The sequence below is a fragment of the Gossypium arboreum genome, chromosome 4 (assembly GCF_025698485.1).
Source record: "Gossypium arboreum isolate Shixiya-1 chromosome 4, ASM2569848v2, whole genome shotgun sequence".
Classification (NCBI taxonomy): domain Eukaryota; kingdom Viridiplantae; phylum Streptophyta; class Magnoliopsida; order Malvales; family Malvaceae; genus Gossypium; species Gossypium arboreum.
Genome location: NC_069073.1, coordinates 76,534,028 through 76,553,370, shown reverse-complemented (window position 1 = coordinate 76,553,370; position 19,343 = coordinate 76,534,028). Strand labels below are relative to the sequence as shown.

The 19,343-nt window shown below is 33.0% G+C and overlaps 1 protein-coding gene and 1 pseudogene across 1 annotated transcript; one reads left to right on the top strand and one right to left on the bottom strand.

Moving 5' to 3' along the window:
- Positions 1–7,761: 7,761 nt before the first annotated feature.
- Positions 7,762–10,153, top strand: LOC108458448 (bifunctional nitrilase/nitrile hydratase NIT4B-like; annotated as a pseudogene).
- A 657-nt stretch (positions 10,154–10,810) lies between these two features.
- On the bottom strand, positions 10,811–15,070 carry LOC108457650 (uncharacterized protein At5g41620). Its single transcript, XM_053027298.1, has 4 exons — positions 14,842–15,070; positions 13,874–14,440; positions 12,857–12,979; positions 10,811–12,613 (listed from the first exon to the last, which is right to left on the bottom strand). The coding sequence occupies exons 2-4, from the start codon at positions 14,369–14,371 to the stop codon at positions 11,213–11,215; spliced, it is 2,022 nt and encodes a 673-aa protein (XP_052883258.1). The 5' UTR covers positions 14,372–14,440; positions 14,842–15,070; the 3' UTR covers positions 10,811–11,212.
- Between the last annotated feature and the right edge of the window lie 4,273 nt (positions 15,071–19,343).

Sequence of the window (19,343 nt, the reverse complement as noted above, 5' to 3'; positions counted from 1 at the left end):
ACAAAACAGTTAAAAAAATGCATTTCCTTCTTCTTTTTTATATTTGCTTCAAAAATAGAAATGTAACAACCTGTTTTTAGTGAAATCGGAACAGTGGTTTCGAGACCACAAATCCAAGGCCGTAAGGAAATTATTTTAATATTATTGCATGGTTTGCATTATGATAGGAATGTCGTATAAAATTTTCGTTAAGAAAATGTTATCGATTATATGTTTAATTGATAAAAGGACCAAATTGCATGAAATGCAAAAGTTGAGTTCTAGTAGCTATAAGTATCAAATAGCTATGGAATTCAAAATTGGAGGTCCTTATATGGTAAATAAACCATTAAGAGGATTTAGTAGATAAGTATGATGATTCATCCATGAAAATTTAAGAAAAGAAAATGACTAAATTGGAAAGTAAATAAATTAAAGATGATAAATAAAATAAATATCTAATATCATCATTTTATATCTTCTTTCCCAATTAAAAGACATGGAAACCCTAGTTTTTGGGTGTTGAGTTCAAGCAAGTTGTTTTGGCTCAATTAAGTATGGATTCTTGTCCTGTTTTTAGTAAATTTTATGTTTCCGATATCGTAACAGCTTAATTTAGTTATCACGGGGATTAATTTGCAAAGTATCAAAATACTAGGGTTTTTCCATGGATGAGTATGCATGAATTATGAAATTTTATGGTAAAAAATGAAAGGTTTTTTATAGATAAACAACTTTTGTAAAGTGAATTTTGATGAAATTATGATTTAGGGGCTAAATTAAAAAGTTGTAATCATGGAAAAATTCTAAATTTTGTGAAATACATGGGCTGTTATTGTTACATGTAAAAATCGATTAGGCTTGGATTAAGGGTTAGATTGCATGAATTTCATTTTCCGAGCCTAGGGACGAAATCATAATTAAATAAAAATATAGGGACAAAATAGTAATTTTGCCTAAGATGTAAATTGGATTGAATTGAATATGAATTGTATTAAATTGAGTTAAATTTACTCGTATAAATCCGGATAGAGAAAATATGAAATTACATCGAGGAAAAGAGAAAGTGTCGGACTAGTAAACAACCAATCAACAAACACTTGTCAAGGTAAGTTTGTGTAACTAAATTATATAATCATATGATTGAATTGAATATTATGTATGTGAATTGTGTAATTTCCATGTACATAAAATTTATTACAAATCTGACAAAGCTCGATAAATGTTAAGTCTCGTTTGAATAAATGAAATTCGATGGATACAAGATTTCTGAATTGGTTGTGATCCTGCATATGTTGTGGACACACCACAGCTCGAAAGAGTGTCCCGTTATAAGCTCTCATGAGCATCCTGATATTTGGCCCTTTCGAGCTTCCCATTATATGGTTCTTGCGAGCTTCTTGTTAATAGCTCTTCGAAGCATCCTGATCAGTCGTGATCCTGCATGTGTTGTGGGCACACCGCAGCTCTTATGAGTGTCTCGTTATATAGCTTTTTGTGAGCTTCCTAATTAAAGGCTCTCTGCTAGTTTCTAATTAATGGCTCTCCAAAGCTTCTCGATATGGCTCGCTTGAACTTCCCGATATATGGCTATCCGAAGCTTCTTAATTAATGGCTTATCGAAGTTACCCGTTATTGGCTTGCATGAGCTTCCTGATTATGGCTCTTATGAGCTTCCCGTTATATAGCCCAGATAAGCTTTTTGTTATACAGCTCCCATGAGCTTCCTATTATATGGCTCTAGAGAGGTCTTCCCGATTATGTACTCTACGAAGCACTCCTGAATATGAATTGATAGATTATAGTTTGTACATTTCAAGTGTACTACCTGTGTATCCATCGATATTTCTAATAAATTCAACGGGCAAAGTTCTGATATGGAATAATCTGAATTTGAGATAAATTATTATGGAAATGTATATGTTATATGAATATATGATGTCGAAAACATATGTACATGAAAATTTGTTACACGATGAGTTCATCCTTATTTCTTGATATTCACATGAATTACGTGACTAACATGTTTCTTGAGATTATATGTGTTTAGGCAAATTTCCAAATTTCTTTGGATGAATTTTGCATGCTTACTTTAAACATAACACCCCTAACCCCTATCCGTCTCCGGAACAGGATCACGAAGCATTACTAGAGTTTATAGATCAATTACAGAAAATTTATATCATTTACAATTCATATTCAAAATCAATCATATCGTCCCTTAATTGGGTCTTCAAGGCCGAAAACACATGTTAGAATCAAATCAGGACTAAACCGAAAACTCAAAAAAAATTTCACAAAATTTCAAAATTTTTCTTAGGTGCAGGGGACACACGCCCATGTGGTCAGGCCGTGTAGCTCACACGACCAAGTGACACGCCCGTGTCTTAGGTCGTGTGGGCATTCGATATGAGGCACGCGGTCATGTCCCAGCCCGTGTTCAAATTAGGGTAGCTACTGACTTGGGTCACACGGCTAGTGTGGACAATTTAATTTTCAAAAATTTGTGCAAGATTCACACGGCTAAGACACACACCCGTGTGTTGGGCCGTGTGTTTCACATGGCTGAGACACACGCCCATGTCTCTACATGTGTGACCAATTCTGAGAATTTTGTTTCTCAATTCTTAAGATGCAGGGGACACACGGCGAAACTATACCCCCGGCCAAACTATACCCCCGTACATATGGCCGTGTGTCGCACACAGTTGAGAAACACGCCCGTGTGTCTATCCTTGTGGACAAAATAAAGCAATTCCCAAGCCTTATTTCTCACCAAAAATTTTTTGTCTTGTACCTACATTAATACTTGCATACATATACCATCCAATTTAAGACATTAGAATCAAGCCAACATTAACATTATACATGATATATCATCACGTCTATTTAAATTCACCTTTTGTAAAACACTTATGTTTACCATGATTCAATCTAAACATATCAAGCACACATATATTAACCATATTATAACCTCATATATATATATGTTCACTAAATATATCATCACTAGCCATTCCAATGGCTATATTACAATCAACCATTTAAATGCCAACACTGACCAAGTTAGCCTATACGTGTCATTATACCAAAATAAGTTTTCTATTTATACAAAAATGAGCTGAAGGATAGTGTGATGGTGCTCCAACCGATTCCAACCTTTACGAGCTTCCGAGCACTATAAAACAGAGAAAAGAAAACCGCGTAAGCATTTCAAATGCTTCGTAAGTTCGTGTAATAGAAAATTAACTTACCAATCATATTCATTTAAAGTAAGCATACAAACATGCATCCAAAACTATGTGACCAATTGCTTAAACACATGCTCTCATGAAACAAGTTAGTCATGAAATTTATATGATTATCAAGAAAACAGAGATGAGCTCATCATACATCCATTTCCGGGTATTTCAGGGATATTCATGATATAATTCATTTAATTCTCATATTTTCTCATATTAAGACCTTTGTTCGTTGAATCATTGAAATATCGATATATAACCCAAGTAGTATACACAAGATGTACTTATCATTGATCCGTCAATTCTTATACGGGGGTACTCTTTAGAGCACATAATTAGGAAGCACACTCTCAAGCCTTATCACAAGAAGCTCACTTAGAGCCATTTCAGGAAATTCACAAAGAGCCTATCGGGAAGCTTATCAGGGTTATTTAACGGGAAGCTCATAAGAGCCAGAATCGAGAAGCTCACAAAGAGCCTATCAGGAAGCTCACAAAGAGCCATGTAATGGGAAGCTGCAAATACCCATATATCAGGGAGTTCAAGCGAGCACTATCGGGAAGCTTACAAAGAGCCAATTAAAAAAGAAGCTCATGAAGAGCCTATAATTAGGATGCTCATAAGAGCTAAGGTGTGTCCACAACAAATGTAGGATCACAACCTATCGGGACGATCCGAAAAGCTGTAACGGGAAGCTCGCAAGAACCATATATAGGAAGCTCGAGAGGGCTAATCCAAGATATTCTTTTGAGCTATGGTGTGTTTGCAACATATGTAAGACCACAACCAATACGAGAAACTTGTATCCATCGATTTTTATTTGTTCAAATGTGATTTAACACTTATCAGGTATTATCAGATTTTCAATAAATTTCATATACATGACAATTACAAAATTTATTCAAATATATAAATGTGCACAATTTAGTTACACTAACTTACCTCGATAAACGTTCGTATACAAGGATCTACTAACCCGATATTTTTTATTTTCCTCGATCCAACTTAGTATTAGGTCTTTTCAGATCTATATAAATGAATTTAACGTCAATTTAATCAATTTCATACACAATTTAATTCAATTCACATCCTAGGTAAAATTACCATTTTGCCCCTATACTTTTCATAAATGACGGTTTTGTCCCTAGGCTTGGAAAATGAAATTCATGCAATTTAATTCTTATTCCAAGCCTAACCAATTTTTACATATAACATTTATAGCACATATATTTCATAAAGATAAAAAAATTCCATGAATTTTACATATTTATAATTTAATCCCTAAATCACAATTTCATGATAATTCACTTTACAAAAGTTGTTTATCTATCAACAACCTTTCATTTTCTACCATAAATTTCAAATTTTCAGCATATTTATCCATGAAAAAATTTTAATACTTTAATATCTTTACAAATTGATCCCCAAAATAGATAGATTAAGTTATTACGATATTGGAAATATGAAAATTACTAAAAACGGGACATGATTCCTTACCTAATTAAGCTTGCTTGATTTTCTTTCTCTTTCCTAGGGTTTCCATAGAAATTTTGGGGAAGATGATGAAATAAGATGATATTAGGCTATTATCATCTTTATTTATTTCAAATTCCAATTTAGTCATTTCCTTTTTCTCATTTTTCATGGACAAATCATCAAAAATATCTACTAAATTTTCTTAATGGTCTAATTACCATATAAGGACCTCAAGTTTTTAATTCCATAGCTATTTGATATTCATAGCTACTAGAACTCAACTTTTGCATTTTATGCAATTTTGTCCTTTCCATAATTAAACATGTCATTGGTAAAATTTTCTTAACAAAATTTTCTTACGTCTTTCCTATCATAATGCAGACCATGAAATATTATTAAAACAATTTTTTTCTAACTCAGATTTGTAGTCCTAAAACCACTGTTCCAATTTCACTAAAAATGAGCTGTTACATTAAATGTAAATGAATGGTAAGTTAATTTCCCGTCATACTAACATACTAAGCATAATATGCTTACCCTGTATTATTTTTCCTATTTTATAGTAATTCAGAAGCTCGAAGTGGTTGGAAGTTGGTCGGAGCATCATCACACTATCCTTCAGCTCATTTCGGTATATGTAAGGAACTACTAATATAATGACATGTATAGGTGCAAATGAGTCATTGATAACAAATATGTGTTTTGGTTATAAATAGCCATTGGAATGGTTTGAGTTGGACATACTTTTGTTATGTATATATATGTGTGGCTTCTTCATGTTTGTTGTGTTTGATGTGGTTGAGTGATGGATAAGTTATAGGCATATTGATATATGAGATGAGATAGTATAGTTGGTATAAGTAAGCAAATAGATGTTTTGATTAATCTGGTAAATTTGAATGTTGAGAAATGAGGTATATGACATGATTATGACTTGGTTTTGGTTTAGTTTAAATGTCTTGGATTGGATATTGACTATGTTAAAATGTTAATGTAGGTGGAAGACCAAATGGGTGAGAAATATGACTTAGAAATGGCCTTATTTCGTCCACATGGGCAGAGACACGGGCGTGTTTCTAAGCCTTGTCTGACACATGGCCTAGCACATGGGCTTGTGGTTTGGCCGTGTGTCCTCTACATCTTTAAAATTTCAAAACATAATGCTCAGAATTGATCACACGGCCTAGCACACAGTCGTATGGCTTGGTCGTGTGACCCCTACACTTACACATAGCCTAACACACGGGCGTGTGACTTGGCCATGTGACCCAAGTCAGAGAGTTACATGGGTACGGACACGAGTTGGGACACGGCCGTGTGCCCTACTTCGAATACCCACACGGCCTAACCACATGGGTGTGTGCCTCTGCACTCTTAGAAAATTTTAAAGTTTTGCGAAAAATTCTCTAAGTACCCAATTTAGTCTCGACCTGTTTCTAATGTATGTTTTGAGCCTTGAAGGCTTAAATAAGGGGCAATATGATTGTATATGATTGATTTCTAATATGATTTACAAATGATATTAAATGTTTTTTTTTATCTGTAAATTTTGGCAATGCTCCGTAACCCTGTTCCGGTAATGAATATGGGTTAGGGGTGTTACAAGAAAAATAAATAAATAAATAAAAGAGCTACCTTTTTAAAACTCTATTTTTTTTTGTATTTGATTTTTTTGCGTGTTACAAAGGTCAATTTTTATAACCGAAATAATATTAAAATATATGTTTTTTCGATTGTTTGTTTCTACTTCTTTTCCTTTTTTCTGTTTCTTGCAGAGGCGGTGAAAGTTAACAGGGTTGCTGCTGCCGTTTTGGTGCAAGGGGGAAGGTTTTGGGTGCCGTGTTCACTGACATGTCGGGGAGCGGCGCAACAGGAGGTTAGAGCAACTAGGGTTTCTGCTGAAAGATTAGAATTTTGGGCCATTGGGCCTCTCTTTATATTTGGGCTTGTAATAAATTTTTTTGGGCTCTCGAGCCTTCTAAATAGACTATTTTTTTTTTTTTTTGTTGTTGTTTTATTATTAAGCCCAGGCAAAATTGGGCTCTTACATATAGTATATAAATTTTATATATACAAATTTATAAATATATAAAATTACTAAGTATATCTAGAATGAATATGAACAAATGGTTATTTAGATGGATTTGAATATGTTTGATTCATTTTAGTTGTAAATTTTTTATACTTTTTTATTAATTTATATTTTTAAATTTTTAAAATGTTTTTATATATTTTAAAATTTTAAAATAATAATATAAATAACTTGATATTTTTAAATGATTTTAAATATATAAAATTACTAAAAAATTTTTAGAATGTATCTAGATAAATAGTTATTCATATCAAATACATCAAGACAATAATTTGTCTAAGTTTATTCTTAATGTGAAGGATATATATTAATATTAATATTTTTAATTATTATATAAGAGATTATCACATGTTATCGTCTAATTGACTATTAATGTCATATTATCATAAACTAACAAATGTTAGTGTTACAAATCAAACTATGTGATGAAATAGGCTACAACTAAATAAAAATACCTTAAATGGATAAATTCAATATATATTACTTGAATAATATACTTTTAATAATTTTTTCTTACTTATTGAGTTTTAACTTAATTGGCATGAGCATTAATCAATATAAGTTCGAGTGTATTAAAACGCATTATCTTACTACTTATGAGTTGTGAGGGTAATGGCTAATTCTAAACATTGTAAGTAGTTTAGCCATTCTCTTAAAAGGAGTGGATAGAATTTTAAAAAATATTTTTTCTTTCTTGCTCAATAAATATTAATGATATAATAATTAAAGGTGTTTATTATTTTAAGCATGACTTGAGTTTGAGTTGTAATAAATTATTTAGTTGTTAGGGTTTTGCTGCTTTGTAAAAAAAGGAAAAAAGGGGGCATTTTTCGTTTCATTAAAGCCCACTAAAGCGGAGACTGATTTTTACCAAGCGACTGCGAATTCAGACATCGTTATTTACTACTACAACAACAACTCCGGCGAGAATAACGAAGAAACAAACCAGACAAAGAAAAAAAGAAACCAAAAATGGATTCCCAAACTCAATCAGTGGACCAACAACAACAGGAAGAAGAAAATGAACAAAGATCCTTCCTCCCAGAAAATGCAGAAGAAGGTGGACCCACTTCTCTACAACAGTCCAAGAAACGACGCCGTTATAAGGGCGATCGCCACATCAAAGTAGAAGGTCGTGATCGGCGGATCAGGATACCTTTAACCTGCTGTTCCGGTCTATTCCGCTTGACCCGGGAAATGGGTCACCGAACCAACGGCGGAACCATTCAATGGCTCCTTCAACAAACCCGCCCCGACTTAGTCCCGCCCGACCCCATCACCCATCCGACTCTATTATTCGCTTCTGCCCCTGCCTACATGGAAAAGGGTCGAGTGAGGGCTACGGTGGTTCAAGCTTCCACTGTTTTCTTTGACACTCCCGCCACACTGGGTACCCCACTTGACTCAATAGTCTTATTTCTTGGGGTTGTGGTGGGAAATTTGTTTAAATCTAGCTGGGCCCTTCCCCCTTTCTTATTTGAAACTGTCCCTACCCATATCATGGTGAGCTCAGTTTTCTTTTCTTTTTTATTTATTTATAATTGAGAGTGTTGTTATTATTTTTAATGAGTAGATAAAGCAGAGAGGCTAATTGCTGGCTCAGCTGCATATGGTTCACAGTTAGTTGTTTTCCCAGAAGCCTTTGTTGGTGGATATCCAAGGGGCTGTCCTTTTGAGTCTCCAAATGAAGATAATCAGCAGCTTCCCAAGTATCATGCTTCTGCCATTGAGGTCGCAGGTCCCAGCTCTTCACCTTTCAAACAGATTTATAGGATCCATATGTGTATATGAAAGTAATTAATACCAGATTAATTTACCTTCAGACATTGTTGTCCAAGAATGAAAAGAATTGAACTTTCTAGTTTAAACATGACCTTGAGTTGGAAGTTTAGCAGATTCTAACACTTGATGCACTTGTTAGTTAGTCTATCTATGGATGATGCTGCAATCGTTTCTTGTTTCTGTGATCTATTATGTTGTATGCAGAACTTGAGATGCCCTATTCGTCTTGTTTGTGATTTTATATTGGTTATTTTTATGTACACAGGTCCTGGAGTTGATAGACTTGCGAAAATTTCATGTAGATATAAAGTTCATTTAGTAATGGGAGTAGTGGAGAAAGACGGATTCTATCTCTTTAGCACGATTCTGTTTTTTGATCTTGTGGGACAGTATCTCGGAAAACATCGGAAGCTAATGCGAAGTGCATCTGAATGTGTAGTATGGTGTTCTGGAGAGAAATCATCATTGCCATTATATCGGACAGCCATTGGGAAAGTTGGTGGCCTTCTTTATTTGGACAATAGGATCCTATCTTTGAGAACTGAATTGTATGCTAAAGGTAGAATTTATTGTTTGTTGCCAGTTGAGGAATCCTTGATAAATTATGTTTTGTTCATGGCTTTCTACTAGATTCACCCTGCAAATCCAATATAGACAAACAGCATTTCTTTGTGCACATCGTTTAACGATGATCTAGCATTGCTGTTATCACATATTTCTTTCTCTGACTAGAGCTTGCCATTTTTCCATTACAAACATCAAACTCTTTTCTTTTTCCTTTTTTTAAATTTAGTCCACCGTATTCACAGGTATTCAAATGTATTGTGCACCAACTGCTGATGCCAGGGAAGAATGGCGAGCATCCATGATTCACATTGCCATAGAGGGCAGGTGCTTTGTTTTATCTGCCAATCAGTTCTGTTGCAGAAAAGACCACTCTCTGCCGCTCAAATGCATAGACGGAGATTCAAATGGTGACCTACTGGACACAATAGTATGCAGTGGGGGCAGTGTTATTGTTTCACCCTCAGGGACCATTTTGGCAGGAGCTAATTACCAAGGAGAGTCCCTTATATCAGCTGATCTAGGTGAGGTTCCTATTAATATTTATCTCCATGACCGGATAACATTTTTCAACATTGATCATCTATGCAGATACTTTAACCTCACTTCATAGACACATTCTCTTACTCTTCTAGATCTTGAAGAGACAACTCCAGCAAAGCTAGAATTTGGTGAAGTAGGGACTTGGTATGGGACCGGATTCTGTTGGTTGGTCTGCAAACTAACCCAACCTTGTTCTTTATCAAACTGCTGTGAAGACAGCAGCTTTCGTTGATTTATCTTAGATCTATAACTGAGTTCATATCTTTCTAACAGCAAAATAGTTAGTTTAGACTTTCATAATTGCTGATCTTAAAAGGATCTTCTGAAAAATGCAGTGGATGGTTCATTGTCAGCCTCCCTTGTTACAAAACACCAAGGTAAGTTATCAACATTCTGTATGCCCCAATGTATAGAGACGGCTTTTTGTATAGTTCGATAAATGAATGGAATGAAGTTTTATTTACTGAAATATAAAGTGGTAGCCATTAATGCCGTCAATGGTCATTGAAATGAGACCTATCCATTCAATCCTTTTGTAAAAATTGAAAGTCGATAATGACAATAAATTGTAAAGAAAGAGGCAAAATAGAACACACAGGAAAACCAAGGGCAGAGTAAAGACCATGTCTATTAGAAGTAATGTAGTAAAGTTAAAACACCTTATTCTAATCAAATATCAAATAGAAGAAGTAAACTTCTGAATGGATTTCACTTGTATAGCTTGTACCTTATTGCAGGGGCTTTCGACCCCTGCACCTCTGGTTGCGACCCCAATCCAATATTTTGGTTTTTTGGGATCTGTGATTGGCTGCGGCCTTCAGCCCTCATCTTTTCTCTCGCAGATATTCTTATCCTACCACTTGTATTTTATTTTAACATAAATTTAAATCATACAACTCTAATATCTTTTATTGCCATATCTGTTTTCCTCTCAATTTGTGAGTGTCAAAAATGTGTGTGCCAACGAGACTTCCTCTATTGATCCTAAGTATTGATCCCAACAGAATCTCTTTTACCTTTTATTTTTTTCTGCATAACTCGCTAAAAGGTCTGTAAATTCATACAGAGATCCCTGGTCGCCATTGCCAAATTATTCAATTACTTAAAATGACAAAGGCGGTATAGAAGAAGATTTTGAACACTTAAAGCATTTTTTTTACATTTCAATTATACCGCAAGACTTTGCACAGGATAAAACTGGTTCAATTAGCATAGATTCCTTTTAAGTAAAAAGGAACAAAAAAAAAAAAAAGGGCTCTACAAAAGATGCTGGATCATATCAATGGTCCAATTACTGGTACATAACATGTTGAGTAGCGATCATTGCAATTTGAGCACCTCTAGAGGAATCATCACACAAAGCAGTAACCAACGAAAAAAAGAAACTCGTTTCTATCCAAATCCTGAATCTTCTTGCTGTCAAATCTAACAAGCTCGATCTGGAACTACTTCCCCTTGCCCAGAGTTCACTTTTTCAAGGTCAGAAGGGAACTAGATAATAGTGAACAAAGCATATACTCAACAAAATTGTATTTCACCATCTTGATTTCCTAGCATTATTGGCTTCACTCCTGGATTCTGCCAGCCTCGACTTCGGAACACTACCAGGCACCAAAGGTGGCCTCTCTTGAGCTACATTGTTGATATCTCTTGAAGAACATGTTGGACTAGCATAAACCCTACCAGCCCTTGTACCAGATAAAAGGTGTTCCCTAAGACCCTTTACAGCTTTATATCCATGCATTTCATCTCCATAACCTTTTGTTTCTACTTGCTTCTCCAATTCAGTAAATCTATTCCACTCTAAATCATTATCAACAGAATCTTGATGCCTGTCCTTCTGCATGCCCCAGTCAATTCCGTCCGATATGCTCCTCTGTAGAGAAGTACTCCTCCTTGGTAATTTGCTAGAGGCAGATTTTCTACCTGTGATGTCTTCATTTATTTGAGGTTCTCTTGAATCACGAGCAGCAAAAGCATACACCAACTTGTAGTTTTTGTTGTTGCTGCTGCTGTTGTTGTCCATATTTAATTCTAGGAGATCACTTTCAGCCGAGTCTTCTTCACATTCAATTGCATCTTCAACTTCTCCATCCTCGTCATTTTCCTCACTAGGATGGGAACCAAAATGGACTCTGTTTAAATAGGCAGCAATCTCCTCACTGTTAGGTTCATTTAGAGAACAGCGCCCTTTTTCGTTCTCTCTTTTTGTACCTAGAAAATTTTCGAGTTGGTTCCGCAGTTTGTCGACAGCTGCATTCTTCTCCTCAAGATGATATTTAGCTTCAGAGAGCTTCATCTGAACTCTCTGTTCACGCACCACATCGGCTAACTGCAACATCTCCCTTTCCTTTTCAACCTCTTGAAGAACCTTGGCAGACTCTCTCTTTAGCTCTTCCCTTTCAGCTTTATCTTCACTGATATCCCTGGCTAGTTCATCACATACTTGCTCAATTACAACCCTGGCCCTTTTTTCGCTCTCAAGTTCTTTCACTGATTTCAAAAGAGATGTCTTAGTCTCAGCTAGTTCTTTCCCAAGCTTCTTGTTTAAGCTTTCAAAACGTCTCCTCAACTTTCTCTCCACCTCAAGTTCACCTGCAATAGACTCAATAGCAGCCTCGACAACTTTCTGCTCCTTGTTTTTCCATGCTGCCTTTTCTTCAGCAAAACACTTCATTAAATAGTTGATATCATGCTGGTCAGAGCGCTGCTCTTGGATAAGCTGATTGACTTGAAGACGAGCTCTCTCTAACTCAGCATGTAAAGCTGAAATAAGGGACATACTTGACGAGGGACGATCTTCATGACCCCACATGCGGTTGATAATTTTTAATAGTTCTTTAGATGTTGTCAAGGCATTACTGACATCCTTCAAACGAGTCTTAACACCAACAGTTGATCCCTTGGGAGTCTGGGCATGAGATCTAGTTTCAATCTGCATTACCAAATAAAGATCGTTAATCTCCTTTGCACTCACCATAATCTCAACTACCCTACACCTTAGCAAACTCTGAAATGATGGCGAGCTAAAGAAGATTAAAATACATAAACATTCATAAAAATATTCAAAATAAAATAGAATAGTTTCTCTTCTACCTTGTATTCTGTACTTAAAAACTATATATGAAATGGTGAGAAAGAAAGCAATTGCATCCTTTCCAAAATCCAAGAGGAATACCTCCATTAAACTGGCATTGCTAACTGAATCCAACACTCCAACATTATTGTCAGTATGCCTAAGCCTGTGGGAAACAGATGACGCTCTTCTCTGGCGACTACCAGTTCCAGATCGATCCATTCTCTGAAGAGGAATCAATATAACACCAAAATCATTTATCCAAGCAAAAAGATATACTGTGCAAAATCAATAGGTTAGGTTATCATTACACTGAAAAAGGAATAGCAGTAGATTTTGGCAGCATGTATTTGAGGCTTAGCAGTCGGAAACAGTATCAATTACAGACGAGTGATATTTGGAGTGGAAAACATCAAGCTACTAAATTTGAGTACTTGGCATTCTAAGAGATAAAATCATCAAGCTACTAAATTTGAGCACATTTGTCAACTAGGCAAAAAACCAGTAAGTCTAAATCCTTAAATCACAAACTTCTGCTGAAGTGCTAAGCACCATTTTCTTATTGAGAAATGTATCATTTAAAAGTGAAATTTAAGCCTGGTTTGATGCAGCACTGCAATTAACCCTACAATATTTCATAGAAACTTGGTGTTTTGATGAGGATGGGTTTACATCCTAAAACACTTTTAGTATTACAGCTTTCTGATCAAAATGTACTTTCATCAAAAGCAGAATCTTACGTGCTTCTTTAAGAAGGAGATCCAAGTGATAATTCAGGAGTCTTTAAAAGCTAAAAGCAAAAACTACAAACACAGCACTCAGACTCAAAAGTCACAAAATTCAATAGATTAGTTATCAACTGGTCAAATCTTGAATACACATTATAAACCAAACCTACCCCAACTATTTGCTCATTCCTTGAAAACAAATAAAAGAACAAAAGAACCATAATATTCCAAAAAAATAAAAAATCCCTTGAGAGCGATCACTTTCCTGATAATGACCCTTTTTTCCTAAAATTTCCATTCCCATGGTGAAGACAAATAACATGCAATTTTTTAAAATATATTTATTTTTTTCTAAAAAGAAATTAAAAGGGAAAGGGAAAAAACAACCGACCTCAGAAACAGGGCTGTGAGAAGGATCAGACAAGTGAGGAGGCAAAGAACCCGAATGAACCGACCTAGCAGCTGCTCCCTTTTCTCTCCCTTCTTTCATTTTCCTCCTCTCCACATTTCCTTCCTTTCTTCTAGGCGACGGTATCTCATTCATTTCCCACAGCGTCGCAGCCAGCTTCCTGGCCGAAACCGGCTGCTGTTGTTGCTGCTGCTGCTGCTGCCCCTTCAATTTACTCCCACTTTGTGATCCTGCATACCTAGGAGACTCCATAGCTCGTAGCATTGACGCCATTGAAGGCGATCTCATCATCAGCTTCCATGTAGGCACGGGGGTACTGGATCCACCCCTTTTGCTGCCCACTAGAATCGCCCTCTTGAATCTGTAGTTTTGCATAATTGATGATGACGACGAAGCTGAAGATGAACACCCTCGTTTCCTGATTTTGCCTGGGAGTAAATTTTCCATGTCAATCTCGCCCAAGTTTTGCATTGACATCATATTTTTTCTTTAAATCAATTCCGCCCCTTCCTTTTAATTGCTTAATTTTGCTTCTCAGATCTTACAAATCTATAAACAAGACAATGAGTGAAGATTAAACCCATTATTAATCGTCAAATAAATGAAAACAAAATCAAACTTTTTTCTCCAAAATTGCCACTTTTTCTTTTATTTTCTACGAGTGGTAGTATGCTTAGATCTTATTAGCATATCTTTCGGGGGATGAAAAAAAAAGAGAGTAAAGTAAAACTACAGAATAAACTAAACCTATGAAAAAGACAGATTTGAGTTAAACGTTGTCGGTTTACTGTTCAGATTTCAGAAAACAGAAAAAACTAAAATTGTAGGAAATTGAGGGATAAGAACAATAGATTTTATTTCTTTTATTGCATTGGAAAAGAAGGAAAATCAGTTGACAAGGAGAAAATTTCATTGTTCTTTTCTTTTTAATTTTTTTTTCACGAACTTACCGTTAACTTTAGGTTCATCGCTTGTGTTAGTCGTACCAAGGAGTGTTTGGAAGACAAGAAAACAAGAGGGAAAGTTGGAGTTTTCAGATTCAGAAGCAAACCCTAGAAAAAGATAAGAGAGAACTTTCTTTTGATGGCTTCTCGAAGCACTAGGAAGAAAAGAAATTTAAGTATTTTCACTCTGATCATATACAGACTGTGACTTTACATAAAAAGAGAAGAATATGAGATGTTGTATGGTCAAATTATTGAAAACTTACGTGTCTTATTATGATTGGAAATTAGAGGTTTTGTTGATTTGACTTTTGGTCAATGGTGGGAGGAGAAGCCGAACCCATCAGCCGAGCCACAATTTGAAATACGGGGAAATATTAGCGATATTATCCGTATATGAAAGTATTTAAATATCAAAATGTTGATACCAAACAATTTTAACCACAAGGATGAAGTACAAAAACATGGGAGATTTATGTTCAAATTTTATTATATGTGTGATTTTAATTTATATTTAATTTTGTTAGTTAATTTGAGTGGAGTTAATTTATTGAATTAATTGTTCATTTGTTGATTTTTTTATATTATATTAATTGGTATTGATAAACTTTTGAAAAATGAGATTGAATTTAGACAAAAAAAATTCTTTTCTTTTTAGGTTGAAGTTTACATTTTTTTCTTTTTGCTCCTATTTAAAACTTAAAAAGAAATGACTATAAGAGCTTATAATCACTAAGTAAAAAAATTTAAATATTTTTTATAATACTTAAAATTATTCATAATTTCTCGTCAATTTAAATAGAAGTATCAAATGCGTATATTTCAATATTAAAAAATGTATAAATAACTAAAAATAATGTGATAACTATTGTTTTTTCTTAAATACAACAATAACACGTACTAACAAAAATAACTAAAAGAATTGGTATTTCATTCGATGCTACTTATTATGCTAACCCGAGATTGATTAATTAAAGACCTTATATATATAAATGAGTTAAATTGGTAAGATTTACTACTCCACTGACCCACCTAAATATATGTACAAATATGTTGTTTAAAAAAGGAAAAGAGAATGAGAAGATTGGTTGTCTATAATATTAAACAGCTTGAAGCACGTGCTTTCCATCATGTATTCATGTTAGTATACTTAGTGGAGGGCAACTTGGCTCAGGAGCTTCCTGTCTACACTTCTTTTTCTCTTCCGTCTTTTATTTAAATTTTGTAATATTAAGATAGAAAAAAAACCTCTGGCTATTAATATTCGAATCTCATGATTACTGGATTTTACTTCACAAAATCAGAGGTAATACTAATAATAGGTGGACTCGGATCAGGTATTTATAATTTTTTTTTTCGTTTCCTAAATTTGGATTTAGGAATCAAGATCACTAAATATTGATTCAAATATAAGGTTAAATTATAGAATTATGTAGTTTTTTTTAATTGATCAAAATAATTTTTTTTCAAAATTTAGAGAAATAAGTTGATTTTACAAAAAACGTGTCGAGTTATATGCGCTTTCCTCCAACAGTGATTTTTTTAATAGTCAAAATTCAAACAAGGCAACGGTAAAATTTTAAAAGAGCCCAACAATTATTTTATTTTGCTATAAATACTAGGTCATTTTTCATTCTTATAACTCAAATCCAACGACCAATTGACCAGAAAAGGCCCATTTCCTAAAAAAATTACGGAAATGGGTCAAATTTTTTTAAAAATAAAGGAATTATCCAATTTTACTAAAACGTACTGAGCTAATGTCGTTTTCAAGGGAAAGTCAAAAAAGCACATCCAGCTCAACACTTTTTTCCTCTCTAACCTGTGACACACATTCAAGTCAAAGCTTTTTAGTAAAGCGCTTCCAAATCAACACTCTTTTGCTTGTATTCCAAAGACTAAATTTCCAAAAAAGGCCATTTTAAAACAAATTACAAAATAGGCCAATTTTTTTTTAAATTTACAAGAATGGCCTTTGTATAGAACCAAAATGGTAGCAACTTTTTTTTTTATAAATTTTTTTCCACCAATTAATGTGGAAATAAAACTTACAAAACAAGCCTTTATATAGACCTAAAGTTTCATTTCCTTTATTTTCTTAAGCAATGTGGGATACGAGATATGTGTATATATAGAATTATGGGATTCCTTCCTCTTTTAACTAACAACATAAGATTAAATGTTATATTATATTTTATAATTTTTTTTACTTATAGAATTTAAAATTTTTACAAAATGTTAACATTTATTACATTATAAATAAAAATTTTAAACTCTATAAGTAACAAAATTATAAAATATAAAATGATGTGGGATTTGGTCTCTTCTTGTTTGAAGATGACCAAATGAGTTTGAATTAAAGGTGTTTGGGGAATGTGTGGAAGATTATATAGTATTTATCATTAATGCAGGCTTGTTTTATTGTATTTGTTTTTTAAAAGCAATTTCATTTTATATACTTCAATACTAATATTATTAGATATTCACTAAAACTTTATATAAATTTATTCACTTTGAACACTAAAATTAATGCAAACAATCAATATAATGTGTAGGTATGAAATTATTAATGAATTGATTCATATACATTTGTTTTCTTTTCAAACGAATGAAAGTTATATTGAAACAAAAATCATTTACATATAAAGAATTTTATACATATGTAAAATAAAAATTGATTATGAAGTTGTTATTCCTATGTATTTAAGGTAATTTTTTATCACTTAATTATAAAATGTTATAAAATAATCATTTAATTATATTTTTTGAATTATCTATTTATGAAAAGTTACAAAATTGTCATTCAACTATTCAAATTTGTCTTCTTCTTTTTTTGTTACATACCTCAAAATTCAAGATAATTGGGTGACAAAAAAATTATAATAGTTGAGTGATTATTTTGTAAGTTTTATAATTCGATAGCCAAAAATCATAATTAAGTGACCATTAGTGTAATTTAATCTAGAAATAAAAATATGAAAATAATTATTATATTTTATGTATATTATATATTTCTATAAAAAACTTATTTAACATAATTATATGCTATTTTAAAGCATTATCTATCTAGTCAAAATACATCTGAAATAAATTTATCAATATTCATTAGGTACTGAAAATTAAATTAAAATTAGGATTAAAAAAATTAATGAGTGTAGTAAAATATTTTAAAAATATTTTAAAAAAAGATATCAATTTTTAAAATTACAAAAAAGTATACTATCTCGAGTACCAAATACTCACCATTTATTTATTAATCAAACATTCATAACATAAAATAAAATAAAAATTAAAAATTAAAAGTATAACTTCTAAATTGAAATAATAGAAAATTATGTTAAAAATAGAATTGCATGGATATTAACTTCAAACATTTAAAATTGAAGAAAATTATTGCATGTACAAGTTTCATATGTATAATTTGTTTTTCTTCTTTTTATTTTTATTATGGTCGTTTTGTATATGCTAACAATTCTAAAATGCAACAAGATTAAAGATCTCAAAAGGTAATTTTATAATATGAGAAAAGTTAACAAAATATAAAAAATAGAAATTGTTTTGTAAAAAAATTATAAAATATAGTGTAGCCTTTAATATTTTGTTGTTAGTTAAAACAGAAAGGAATCCCACATTGTCTAGGAACAAGTTGCAAATCTATTCATGAGTCTATATATACACATATCTTATATCCCACATTGCTTAAGAAAACAAGAAAATGAGACTTTGGGCTTATATGCATGCCTATTTTGTAAGTTTAATTTTCACATTAATTGGTGGCACCAAAAGATTTAAAAAAAAAAGTGCTGCCACTTTGGGTTTATATAGAAAGCCCATTCTTGTAAATTTTTTAAAAATTGGCCTATTTTTTTATTTTTTTTTAAACAAAATGATGTTTTTTTGGAAACTTAGTTGTTGGAACATGGGCAAAAGAGTGCTGACCAGGAAGCGCTTTAATAAAACGCACTAACTTGGACGCACTTTACAAGTCAAAGGGAAAAAGTGCTGAGTTGGATGCGCGTTTTTGACTTTTCCCTGAAAACAATGCCAGCTCAGCGCGTTTTAGTAAAATTGGACCATTCCCATCATATTTTAAAAAAGCGACCCATTTCGATAATTTTTTTGGTCAATTGGTCAAATCCAACTCTCTCTATTCTCTCTAAATTCTCAATTATCTCAACTCTTTCAATTTTCTCAAGTTTTGTCCGAAATTTTCCAATACATTTGTTTAAAAATATTATACACTTGTTTAAAAATATTATAATTTTATTTTATTATTTTGTAGGTTATTAATTTCAATTAAATTTTCATGAATGACAAGTTCTCTGATTCGTTTCGACCACAAGCACATTTCGGCCGCTCAATTAGTAATGGTAAGGAAAAAATTTAAATTTCGTTATTTTCAATTAAGTTAATTTTAAAGCTTTTTTTAATTTTTAAAAATTTAAAATATTAAATAGGCAGATGATTGTGTTTTGGAGGGGTTCATACATAATTGATCAAAGAGCCCA

Excerpts from the sequence above, each read along its gene's own strand:
- LOC108457650 (XM_053027298.1), bottom strand. The coding sequence starts at position 14,371 with ATGATGTCAATGCAAAACTTGGGCGAGATTGACATGGAAAATTTACTC. Across the intron at positions 12,980-13,873 it reads CTCACAGCCCTGTTTCTGAG|AGAATGGATCGATCTGGAAC; the intron begins GTCGGTTGTTTT and ends ATTCCTCTTCAG. Across the intron at positions 12,614-12,856 it reads GCAATGCCAGTTTAATGGAG|ATTGAAACTAGATCTCATGC; the intron begins GTATTCCTCTTG and ends TTGGTAATGCAG.